The sequence below is a fragment of the Drosophila erecta genome, unplaced genomic scaffold (genome assembly GCF_003286155.1).
Source record: "Drosophila erecta strain 14021-0224.00,06,07 unplaced genomic scaffold, DereRS2 tig00000021-arrow-pilon, whole genome shotgun sequence".
Lineage (NCBI taxonomy): Eukaryota > Metazoa > Arthropoda > Insecta > Diptera > Drosophilidae > Drosophila > Drosophila erecta.
In genome coordinates, this window is record NW_020825198.1 from 18,090,693 (window position 1) to 18,102,734 (window position 12,042).

At 41.7% G+C, this 12,042-nt stretch overlaps 3 protein-coding genes across 3 annotated transcripts; 2 read left to right on the forward strand and 1 right to left on the reverse strand.

Annotated features, from left to right (window-relative positions):
* Nucleotides 1-73: 73 nt before the first annotated feature.
* Nucleotides 74-5,733, forward strand: LOC6544528 (protein argonaute-2). The gene is made up of 8 exons (XM_001973062.3): nucleotides 74-221; nucleotides 285-506; nucleotides 1,523-2,820; nucleotides 2,988-3,076; nucleotides 3,132-3,741; nucleotides 3,852-4,865; nucleotides 4,951-5,321; nucleotides 5,384-5,733. Exons 1-8 carry the CDS (start codon nucleotides 206-208, stop codon nucleotides 5,472-5,474), a joined length of 3,711 nt encoding a protein of 1,236 aa, XP_001973098.3. The 5' UTR covers nucleotides 74-205; the 3' UTR covers nucleotides 5,475-5,733.
* LOC6544529 (T-cell immunomodulatory protein) lies at nucleotides 5,486-7,914 on the reverse strand. Its single transcript, XM_001973063.3, has 2 exons — nucleotides 7,442-7,914; nucleotides 5,486-7,384 (listed from the first exon to the last, which is right to left on the reverse strand). The coding sequence occupies exons 1-2, from the start codon at nucleotides 7,632-7,634 to the stop codon at nucleotides 5,784-5,786; spliced, it is 1,794 nt and encodes a 597-aa protein (XP_001973099.1). The 5' UTR covers nucleotides 7,635-7,914; the 3' UTR covers nucleotides 5,486-5,783.
* A 1,632-nt stretch (nucleotides 7,915-9,546) lies between these two features.
* Nucleotides 9,547-11,747, forward strand: LOC6544530 (DCN1-like protein). The gene is made up of 2 exons (XM_001973064.3): nucleotides 9,547-9,889; nucleotides 10,444-11,747. Exons 1-2 carry the CDS (start codon nucleotides 9,887-9,889, stop codon nucleotides 11,305-11,307), a joined length of 867 nt encoding a protein of 288 aa, XP_001973100.1. The 5' UTR covers nucleotides 9,547-9,886; the 3' UTR covers nucleotides 11,308-11,747.
* Nucleotides 11,748-12,042: the final 295 nt, after the last annotated feature.

Consider the following 12,042-nt stretch of genomic DNA (forward strand, 5'->3'; position numbering starts at 1 on the left):
GGAATAATATATAAATATGTAAAATATATTTATAAAATAAGCGATATTCGATATTTCATGTGAAAAAAATCACATTATGAATATTTATTTTTATTCAAAAACTATCGATTCATTGATATTTTTGGCCTACTATCACTAAAAGTGCAACAAAGCAATTGGATTCGTACATTTTCTCAAGTCTATTTAAAGACCTCAAAAATTGAATATGGGAAAGAATAAAAGTAAGTTGACCGACATGCAGGAATAGCTATTGAACATATGCAAACTTCTTATTACCACCTCAGAAAACAAGGCCGGAGGGAACGCAGCGAGTGACGCAGCTGCAGCACCACAGCAGCAACAACAGCAACAACCACAGCAGCAACAACCGCGGCAGCAACAACCACAGCAGCAACAACCGCGGCAGCAACAACCACAGCAGCAACAACAACTGCAGCAACAACAACAGCAACAACAACAGCAGCAACAACCGCGGCAGAAACAACAACAGCAGCAACAACAACAAGGTAAATATTTATATGTTTCGAGAGCGGGCAATCGAATGCTCTAGAAATTTTCCAATTAGCTGGGAATCACCAAGTTCAATGCATGATGAAATTCAACAGGCGGTATTGTATAGAACCTGCATATAGACGCTCGCAGCTTATCACGTGCAGTTGGCAAAATAACCGACTTGAACGGTAACTAGAGAAGATAACAGGAAACGTAAAACGAAGTGTTTTAGCTAGGAATATTAAAAATTATTATTAGGAAAAGAATATTTGAGAAAAACCATACGTGCAGGCTTTTTTCATGGTATGCACATATTTATGTATGTAGCTTTGTTAGTAGCCAGCAAAAAGAGGCCAACAATCAATATAGATGATATAGTAAAACAGTGAATGACATAGGCGAGTTCCACGACTACCGTAATACCCGTAGCTCTGCTAGTGGAAATGCAAACGAAAAATCGATAGCAAATTGAAAAAAAAAAAAAAATATTTCAAATTTTGACCTTTTGTTGGCTAGTTATCAAGCTAGGGATCAATATATCAATATGCTGTGCCTTAAGCGAAACCAGTTGGTTCAACCATAATTTTTTAAACAATTGAGAAATTGAATCTATGCTTATCGTATTATCGTATTGCGTCTTTTATAACGTTGTAAAATGCTCCACCAATAGAAATGCCAAAGTCGAGCTAGAAGTCCCTGATCAACATACAAAATTCTGAATATATATCATTATATCATTGACAAGAAATATCTTCCATATTAAAGTAAAATTATTCCAAATCAGAGTGGTGTAAAATAAGTCCCAACTGAACACATGGCCGTTTCAAAGTATGCGATTATCTCCCTTGTTCTTCCATAAAATATTTTTATTCTTAAAATTACGTGTTTCATTTCGTTTATTTAAATAAGAAATAGTACCATAAGAATAAGTACCAACCGAAATTCAGGGCTTGTCGTCTGTAATTAGATCTCTTTTGTAATACATCAATCTCAATTGTAATACATTTTCTTAATCGATTTTTAAATTCAGGTTGGCAACAGTCGGGAAGACAGGGACCACAAGGGCAACAAGGACAAGGGCAACAAGGTGGTTTCCAACAGGGACCACAAGGGCGACAAGGCCAAGGGCAACAAGGTGGTTTCCAACAGGGACCACAAGGGCGACAAGGACAAGGGCAACAAGGTGGTTTCCAACAGGGACCACAAGGGCAACAAGGCCAAGGGCAACAAGGTGGTTTCCAACAGGGACCACAAGGGCGACAAGGACAAGGGCAACAAGGTGGTTTCCAACAGGGACCACAAGGGCGACAAGGACAAGGGCAACAAGGTGGTTTCCAACAGGGACCACAAGGGCGACAAGACCAAGGGCAACAAGGTGGTTTCCAACAGGGACCACAAGGGCGACAAGGCCAAGGGCAACAAAGTGGTTCCCAGCAGGGACCACAAGGGCAACAAGGACAAGGGCAACAAGGTGGTTTCCAACAGGGACCACAAGGGCGACAAGACCAAGGGCAACAAGGTGGTTTCCAACAGGGACCACAAGGGCGACAAGGCCAAGGGCAACAAGGTGGTTTCCAACAGGGACCACAAGGGCGACAAGGACAAGGGCAACAAGGTGGTTTCCAACAGGGACCACAAGGGCGACAAGGACAAGGGCAACAAGGTGGTTTCCAACAGGGACCACAAGGGCGACAAGGACAAGGGCAACAAAGTGGTTCCCAGCAGGGACCACAAGGGCAACAAGGACAAGGGCAACAAGGTGGTTTCCAACAGATACCACAAGGGCGACAAGGCCAAGGGCAACAAAGTGGTTCCCAGCAGATACCACAAGGGCGACAAGGACAAGGTGGCGGCTACCAGCAGCGTCCACCTGCACAACAAGGACATGGACAACAAGGTGGCTACCAGCAGCGTCCACCTGCACAACAAGGACATGGGCAACAAGGTGGCTACCAGCAACATCCACGACAAGGTCAAGGGGAACAAGGTGCCAAGAGCCAGGGCCAATACCAATCTCGTGGACCACCTCAGCAACAGCAGGCTGCTCCATTACCGCCTCAGCCAGCCGGGAGCATAAAGCGCGGAACAATCGGCAAACCCGGCCAAGTAGCCGTCAACTACCTGGACATTGACATGTCCAAAATGCCGCCTGTGGCATACCACTATGATGTGAAGATCATGCCTGAGCGTCCCAAAAAGTTTTACAGGCAGGCATTCGAACAATTTCGCATGAATCAATTGGGCGGTGCAATAGCCGCCTATGATGGCAGAGCCTCTTGCTACTCAGTAGATAAGCTGCCATTGAAGTCCCAAAACTCGGAAGTGACTGTAAGTTGCAAGAATTTATGTAAAACTAAGAGTAATAATATGTTTATATTAAGTTATGTCCAACTAAGAGTAATAACATTTTAAATGTATAACGCAGTTCAATTTATCTAATGCTAATTTAAGTGTAATTTGTAATTTAAACATTTGCTCGTCTCTTTATTATTTAGGTAACAGATCGTAACGGTCGTACTTTGCACTACACGATAGAAATCAAGGAGACGAATGATTCGAATATTGATCTTAAATCGCTAACTACGTAAACAAAAGTCATGTTTTTCATTAAGTAACATTTTTAACACGCCTTTTTGCAGCTATATGAAAGACCGAATTTTCGACAAGCCCATGCGAGCCATGCAGTGCATGGAGGTTGTGTTGGCTTCACCCTGTCACAACAAAGCCATTCGTGCCGGTCGTTCCTTCTTTAAGATGTCGGAACCTGGTCAACGTTTCGAACTGGATGATGGATACGAGGCCTTGGTCGGTCTTTATCAGGCTTTTATGCTGGGCGATAAGCCATTTCTAAATGTAGATATATCGCACAAATCTTTTCCGATTGCCATGTCGATGATCGAATATTTGGAGCGATATGGATTAAAGGCTAGAATCAGCAATACAACCGATTTGGACTCTTCACGACGCTTCCTTGAGCCGTTCCTCAAAGGCATTAATGTGGTTTACACACCTCCTCAGTCTTTTGCTAGTGCTCCAAGGGTATACAAAGTAAATGGACTTTCGCGTTGCCCGGCTAGCAAGGAGATCTTCGAACACGATGGTAAGAAGGTCACCATTGCGTCCTACTTCCAGAGTCGCAACTACAACTTGAAGTTTCCCCAACTTCATTGCCTGGATGCCGGACCTCCGGCAAAACGTATTCTGCTGCCCATCGAGCTATGCTCCATCGAGGAAGGTCAAGCCCTAAATGTGAGTTCACAAAATTCATTTTTATTTATAGCTTTGGTCATATCATAGCATATAAATCCAAACCGATAACTTTTAAATTAATTATAAATATTAAAATATTCCCTTCACAGCGCAAGGATGGGGCTACTCAGGTGGCCAATATGATAAAGTTCGCAGCCACATCGACGAATGTGCGAAAGGGCAAGATTATGAACATGCTGAAATTCTTCCAGCACAACCTGGATCCGACCATCAGTCGCTTTGGAATCCGCATTGCCAACGATTTTATTGTGGTTAGCACGCGCACCCTAAACCCACCGCAGGTGGAATATCAAGGTAACAAGTGGTGTGGGGTGAGAAACGGATCGTGGCGCATGGACAACATGAAGTTTCTGGAGCCCAAGCCCAAGGCGCACAAGTGGGCGATCGTGTATTATGATCCGAGGCATGGTCGCAAAATGCATTTCAACCAGGTGGCTGATTTTGAGCGACAAGTGCTTGCTCAAAGCAAGTCAGTCAACATAAGCTTGGAGTCTAAGGCGGAATTTAGGACGTTCATGGACGAACGCGGCCTTGACGATGTGTTCGCGGATCTGAAGCGCAGCCAGCATGATCTGGCATTTGTAATTATTCCTCAGTTTGGAACTTCTTACGACATCATTAAGCAGAAGGCCGAACTGCAGCATGGAATTTTGACGCAGTGCATTAAGCAGTTTACCGTGGAGCGAAAGCTCAATCCCCAGACGATTGGAAATATTCTACTTAAGGTCAACTCCAAGCTGAATGGCATCAACCACAAGATCAAGGATGATCCTCGTCTGCCGATGCTGAAGAACACCATGTACATGGGAGCCGATGTGACCCATCCATCGCCCGATCAGCGCGAGATTCCCAGTGTGGTCGGCGTAGCAGCCTCACACGATCCCTACGGAGCCGCTTATAACATGCAATATCGTTTGCAGCGAGGGGCTCTGGAGGAGATAGAGGACATGTACTCGATAACGTTGGAGCACTTGCGCGTATATCATCAGTACCGTAAGACCTACCCAGAGCATATCCTCTATTACCGAGATGGCGTGAGCGACGGCCAGTTTCCGAAGATCAAAAACGAGGAACTGAGGGGTATTATTCAGGCCTGTTCGAAGGTAAATTTTTTTTTTTTCCTCGCTATTTAACATTAAAAGGTACTGTATTATTATGTTAATTATCATAATATTCGTCAAATTAAAGGTGGGCATTAATCCAAAGATTTGCTGCGTGATTGTGGTGAAGCGTCATCACGCACGCTTCTTTCCCAACGGTGAGCCATCACAATACAACAAGTTCAACAACGTGGACCCCGGAACCGTGGTCGATCGCACCATTGTACATCCCAACGAGATGCAGTTCTTCATGGTCAGCCACCAGTCCATCCAGGGCACGGCTAAGCCAACACGCTACAATGTGATTGAGAACACAGGCAATCTGGACATTGACCTGTTGCAGCAGTTGACCTACAACCTGTGCCACATGTTCCCACGTTGCAATCGCTCGGTCTCATATCCGGCTCCAGCCTATTTAGCCCATTTGGTGGCCGCACGCGGCCGCGTTTATCTCACTGGGTATGATAATTATGTTTGCTGTTACCCGTACTTTGAGCTCAATCCTTTCTTTAATGTCGCAGCTCCACTAGGTTCCTGGATTTGAAGAAGGAGTACGCAAAGCGCACGATTGTCCCCGAATTCATGAAGACAAACCCCATGTACTTTGTCTGAGCATTTTCATCTTTTTTTTTCAAGTTATATATTATCACATTTCTTAAACCATAATACAAATATAAATTATGTCAAGGAGGATCTCTTTCGATTGCATTATGAGCTTCCATTTAAAATGACGCCTAAATTTGAATTAATTTGTTTGTGGCATTTTAGAACCTTAAAAAGTTAAGAAAGCTCATAATGGAGTCAACAGGGGCGCTCTTTGTGGGCATATTAATCAACTTTAAATAATAATAATATATAAAGCTCAACTAAATTGGTTGAATCAAAAGGGTTAATTGGTTAATTTACATTTAATGGGCGACCTTACATTGCATCGAAATGGAATCTGTGGGACTCCTGCAAGCGCTCCTGTTTATCCTCGCGCTTTTCCTTGATGTACAGCACAAGGATGATGAAGACGATAACCAGGCAGGTGCCGCCCAGCGCCACGACGCTCATCAGGATCAATTTGCTAGGCGTGACAAAAAGCTGAGCCTTCCAGTGTGACGGTTCGTTTAGAGGTTTCGGAACCACAATGATTTGAGAGTTCGGTATGAGTTGCGTCCAGTTGCGTAACTTGCTGCCCAGTCCTACGGTCAATTGATCCACGAAATTTGGCGTGCGGCCCAAACCAAAGCACGTATACGGCAGTTGCAGAGCAAAGTACGAGGCCTGCGGAAGTTGAACGCTACTGCCGCACTGCTGATCCCCATCCTGAGTAGTTGTAGTATAGGTAATGCGGGGTCCTGGTAAGTTGGTGCCATAGGTGCGCTTTTTCCTGCCCAAAGGAGTGCGTCGTTCTGGGTTCTGCTTGTTATCTAAGCCAGTCAGCACAATAACCTTTACAAAGTTCGCGTCATAGTCAAGCGTGTTCCGGAAAGCGAGTGGCTGGTATTTGGCCTTTGCATCTTTTCGAATAAGAATCACATCGAGCACACCGTCCTGGTAGAAGTCGTAGAACGCACCTGCCACCGTGTTGTTGCCCATTGGCGAAAGCGCGTTCCAGCGCACTTCGAAAGTGCGCTTCAGCGGCTTATTACACGTTGTGCAAGGCACGTTCTCCAACAGGAACGTTTGCATCACTGGCTTAGCCACGTTCAGTGGCTGCAAAGTAACCAGGAGATCAGGATAGCCATCAAGGTTGAAGTCACCACTCCTTGCCGTAATGGTTCGCAGGTAAACATCATCTAACACGGGCGGCACAAAGGCCCAGGTTATGCCCTGTGGGTCATGGAAGTTTACGAGGAGATTTCGAAAATCGGTACCATCATGCACCATGATTGAGGAGTTCCGGCAATTGGAAAGGATGCAAAAGGGAACCACAATGTTTTGCACGCCCTTCAGCTCGAAGTCCATGAACACAGCCTGACCGATGTGGTAGTCATTGCCTCCGATCGGCTGGAACTTAATTTGGTATTGGTAGCTGAAATCCTCCTGCTTGTCTCGCTCGTTGATGCCGTACCATATTTCGTAGGAGCTTTCCGTCTGCAAGAAAAGATCGGCCAAGAAGTCCCCGTTCAGATCCAGATAGGCATTTGCATTGGGGATGCTCAACGAGTTTCCCTTAATTTCCGTGGGTTCTGCCTGGTGTACGGGTTCCGGCGGAAGTCTACTGCTGTTGAATATCCAGAATGTGCGCACTCCCGCTGCGTCAAGTCCGTATAGATCGATAATCATGTCGCGGTTAAAGTCCAGGGCCATTACCTCCCCTTTGCTGGTGAAGAGTGACTCCTTGGAGCACTTCAGTTCGGTGGTATTGCCCCAATTGATGTGCACCTCGTAGGTTTCATTGCCCATGCCCTTCAGGTTAACCAGAACGTCCATCAGGGCGTCGCCATCGAAATCTCCGGGTATAACACTCACAATGGTCTTATCTCCGTACTGGCAGTAGGGTCCCAGTTTCAGCAGAGGCTCCGTGTAGTGCCCTATGTAAAACAGACAATTATATTTTGAAATGGACCTTGCCGGCTCCGATTACATACCAAAGAGTATCTGCAATGTTCGCATCTCATCGCGAATTACAAAGACATCCGTGAGTTCGTCGGAATCGAAATCCCCGAAAGCTGCCACAATGCCCTCCTTAATGTCTGCGAACACTTTATCCGTGATATCACTGGCGTGAATTGTGTTGCCCAGGGCCAGCAGGAGACCCAGTACCAGGGTGCATCTCGTCATTCCGAATTTCAGAATTTCCCAGTTCTGTATTTCCCAAATTGCGTTATTTTTGTCTACTTTCCTCTGCTTTGTTATTGTAGAAAATCAATAGTGAATCAGATGGGCTGAGCGATATTTGTTTACGCGTTTCCACTGTCGCGTCGCACAGTAATCGATAGGTTTCAAATGTGTTTCCACTGCGTTTTAAACGGTCTGCTTGTTTCAGAAGATTTATGTTAAAAAATATGAGAACACAGAATAAACTGACAAGAAGACTCTTTGTCATCAGTGATGCCAATTTAGCCTTTTCCGTACAGATCCGTCCTGTTTTTTACTGCTTCATTCGGAAAAAATGTTCTTAAGTGTGATTACTTGCAAGATCACATTGGCATCCCTCTTGAACAAATAGCCAGGCAAATGTTATTCATACAAGTGTTTGAAATGTTTTAATATTTATTTTAAAATATTTATTCATACAAAATTTTTAAAATACATTACATTCTTGTTAAGAAATTGATTACCCTACATACAAAGTATACAAAGTGCTACTAAATTAATCTCGAGCTGTAAGTAATTAATAATCTATTATTTTGTCATAATTATATTAGTGAGTGAAATAGTGAGGTCTTTAAAGTGAGTAGTAAAAATTGTCTTAAATAAAGCCTGAAGAATGTTTAACTTACCGTATGTATGTATGTATGTATGTATGTATGTATGTATGTATGTATGTGTTACTTGTACAAAGTAGTAAAAATTGTCTTAATTAAAGCCTGAAGAATGTTTAACTTACTGTCGGAACACATAGTTATTGCCGCTTTAAATATTTGCTTAGGAAAAATATTTTCTTGTAGCCCTATAATTCCCAACTGGTTCTAGTGAGGACTGTAAGGCATGTCTTCTAATTTAGAGTCGCAAAATAGTTCAAGTAATCTCTCTTACCGGTCGAGCAGTGAGTGTAGTGTATGTGTAGTGTATCTACCGATGTATGTATGTATGTATGTATGTATGTATGTATGTATGTATGTATGTATGTATGTATGTATGTATGTATGTATGTATGTATTTATGTATGTATGTATGTATGTATGTATGTATGTATGTATGCATGTATGTATGTATGTATGTATGTATGTATGTATGTATATATATTTATGTATGTATATATGTATGTATATATGTAGGTATGTAACTTACTGTTGGAACACATAGTTATTTCCGCTTTTAATGTTTGTTTAGGAAACATATTTTCTTGTAGCCCTATAATTCCCAACTAGTTCTAGTGAAGACTGTAAGGCATGTCTTCTAATTTAGAGTCAAAAAATATTTCAAGTAATCTCTCTTACCGGTCGAGCAGTGAGTGTAGTGTATGTGTTCTTAAGTGTGATTACTTGCAAGATCACAATGGCATCCCTCTTGAACCAGGAAAATGTTATTCCTACAAGTGTTTGAAATGTTATAATATTTATTTTAAAATATTTTTTTGTTTGCAAACTATGTGGCATCTCGTTTTAGCAAAATGTTATCCATATTGTGTGTAATCGTATGAATATCGAACTCACTTTGTCAAATTGCCTAAAAACATTTAAAATATTAAATTAAAAGTTAACTAAATAAATAATAATCATAAAAAAAATCTGTCCTGTTTTTTCATCCTTTTTTGAAATTTTTAGCCTATTTTTTCCGTTTTTTTTCTCAATCTGTCCTTTCTTTTATCAGAAAAATATTGGCATCACTGTTTGTCATACATTATATCAAATAACCAACCAAATTAATAAAGAGTTTCTAAAATGTTCCTATACAAGTTAATGAAATGAGCTATTTATTGAATTGTTATATTATGAGGCGTTATCAAATTTGTATACCTTACTAAATTTAAATTTCAATTAAAATATTTCCATTTAGTGCGAGAATTTACAGAATAATTTTAGTATTCTTTACTACTGTTGCGGTATGTTTTCGGAACCATATGGTATATTTCAACTGTCAAGTGAAGGTCACTCATCAGTGAGCAAAACTAAATAAAAATATCCCTTTGGAAAATATGGCTAAGTAGTATAAACCATTAACACAAGGCTTACCAAAACTACAAACATTTCTCTGCTGGAATTGCTATGCAAATTAAACCTATCGGAATAGCTCGATACGTGTTTGGTTTTTAGTTTCTCCAGCAAACAATAGTCGTTTACCAACACCTGCAGTCCGCAGTTTCTTGTTGTTAATAGTCGGAAACCACAGCTCCAGACAAGTGCGAAAATCGAACTAGTAGCAGTGCAATGGTGAGTACTACTCCAAATTGTCAACAAGAGTGCTGGCCCAGTTAGCATACAATGAGAACCGTGGAGAACGTGGCTAAAACGATCAATTTTCTCATTCCCAGTAGCTTCTTCTTGCAGCGCCAGCTTGGGCACACTAGTTGTAGTTGTTGTTGTTGCTGCTGCTCTTGTATTTATGCAATTCGCTTGGGCAGCAAAATCCTTAGTAAACAATAAAGAAAGCTAGAATTGTATAGTGCAGAAGCCCGACTACAAGTTACCCATTACCCATTGTGATGCCCATCATCACAACAGAATCCCATATTCAGTTCTTTAACTGAGAGCCAGCAGGATATGTGAATATCCAATTTGCAGGCAGATATGTAGATATTTTCCATTCAAAATAGTTCCGCAAAAGAGTAATCATATTCAAACGAGAAGTAGTCAAATCTTATAAATAAACGCACTTAGTATTCCATCCCAAATCCCACACTTTTTATCAACTAGATCTCGGGATTTTTTAAACTATAGACACGCATCATAACCATCTTCAATAACGCTCCACTATGATTTTGCAGAACAAACTGAAATCCAGCACGCACCGCGATAAGGTGAAGAAGTTCATATCGCTGACACACACGGGCGAACAGACGGCTATATTCTGTTTGCAACAAAACGACTGGAAATTCGAGTTGGCCAGCGACAATTACTTCCAGAATCCGGAGTACTATTACCGGGAGCTGGATCGCAAGCGCATCGAGCAACTATTCATGCGCTATCGGGATCCCAGTGATCCCCTGAAAATTGGATCCCAGGGCGTCATCCACTTTCTTGAGGATTTGGACCTTAAGCCAGACTCAAAACTCGTGCTCATCATAGCGTGGAAGTTCCACGCCGAGGTACAGTGCGAGTTCTCGCGGGATGAGTTTATCAATGGCATGTGCGACCTGGGCATCGATAGCATCGACAAGCTGAAGGCCAAGCTGCCCATCCTTGAGCAGGAGCTGAACGATGCCGGCAAGTTCAAGGACTTCTACCACTTTACCTTCAACTACGCCAAGGATCCGGGGCAAAAGGGCATTGACCTTGAAATGGCCATTGCCTACTGGTGCATCGTTCTCAGTGGGCGCTTTAAGTTCTTGGACATCTGGTGCCAGTTCCTCGAGGAGAAACACAAGCGTGCCATCTCGCGAGATACGTGGAACCTGCTACTCGACTTTGCCACCAACATCGACGATCGAATGAGCAACTACGATTCGGAGGGCGCCTGGCCGGTTCTAATAGACGACTTTGTGGAGTGGTGCCAGGAGAACGATCATCTCAAGGAGGACTCCTCGCCGGGATCCGGCTTCCAGCAGCAGTCCAGTGCTAGCTCCAGCTCCCAGAAGAACATATCCAGCGCCTACCAGACCTCGCACAGTACAAACATGAATTATGGCTAACGAATTGTTACACTGTATTGTATTCTCATTAATAATAGAATTGCTTTTATTCTGATTATTCTAAATAACGGAGAATCTAAGCAAGGGCGGTAAATTTACATTTTCTCTATAAAAGCGTCATAAAAAATAAATAAAGTTAGTAAATGTACGTCCCCGGCGTCCTATTCATTGAAATTGATAGTGGTAAAAAACATATAGTTCATCCGTTAGAAATAATTAGATATTGAGGAATATAAGCGTATAATTTTCAAGCTTTCAATTGTAACTTGAAATTGTAAATTGAAATATTATTTCATTGAATATGACTAGACTTAAAACACATCCCTCTGGTATTATTTTACTACCTAATACATTGTAATTAATAGCTTTCTATCATTGATAAATTTAAATTGAAATGATTTTCTTTTTTGAAATAAAACTCGAAGGCTATTATTTTTATGCCATTTTTTTTTTGGAGGAATAGATGTTTTTTTAAATAATTTTTTTATTTTATTACATTATTTCTTGATAACTAAAATCATAAAATATAATAATAATTAGTTTCAATATACAGATATAAAATACTTTAAATATGTATGAAATAATGAATATTTTGAACCGTTAAAAGTTAGTCAAATATTTGAAAAAAAAAGTGCAATAAGATAGTTATGCTTTTCTTTGGCCACACTGAAGAGTACCGTTTGAAATCGATAAGTTGTTTACATATCTTAGCTCAACAACAGCTGGGTAGTTAGG

Bases quoted from the DNA above. Each gene is read 5' to 3' on its own strand.
- LOC6544528 (XM_001973062.3), top strand. The intron at 507-1,522 runs GTAAATATTTAT...TTTTAAATTCAG, and splicing joins ACAGCAGCAACAACAACAAG to GTTGGCAACAGTCGGGAAGA. The intron at 5,322-5,383 runs GTATGATAATTA...TTAATGTCGCAG, and splicing joins GGCCGCGTTTATCTCACTGG to CTCCACTAGGTTCCTGGATT.
- LOC6544529 (XM_001973063.3), bottom strand. From the start codon at position 7,634: ATGACGAGATGCACCCTGGTACTGGGTCTCCTGCTGGCCCTGGGCAAC. The intron at 7,385-7,441 runs GTATGTAATCGG...TGTTTTACATAG, and splicing joins AACATTGCAGATACTCTTTG to GGCACTACACGGAGCCTCTG.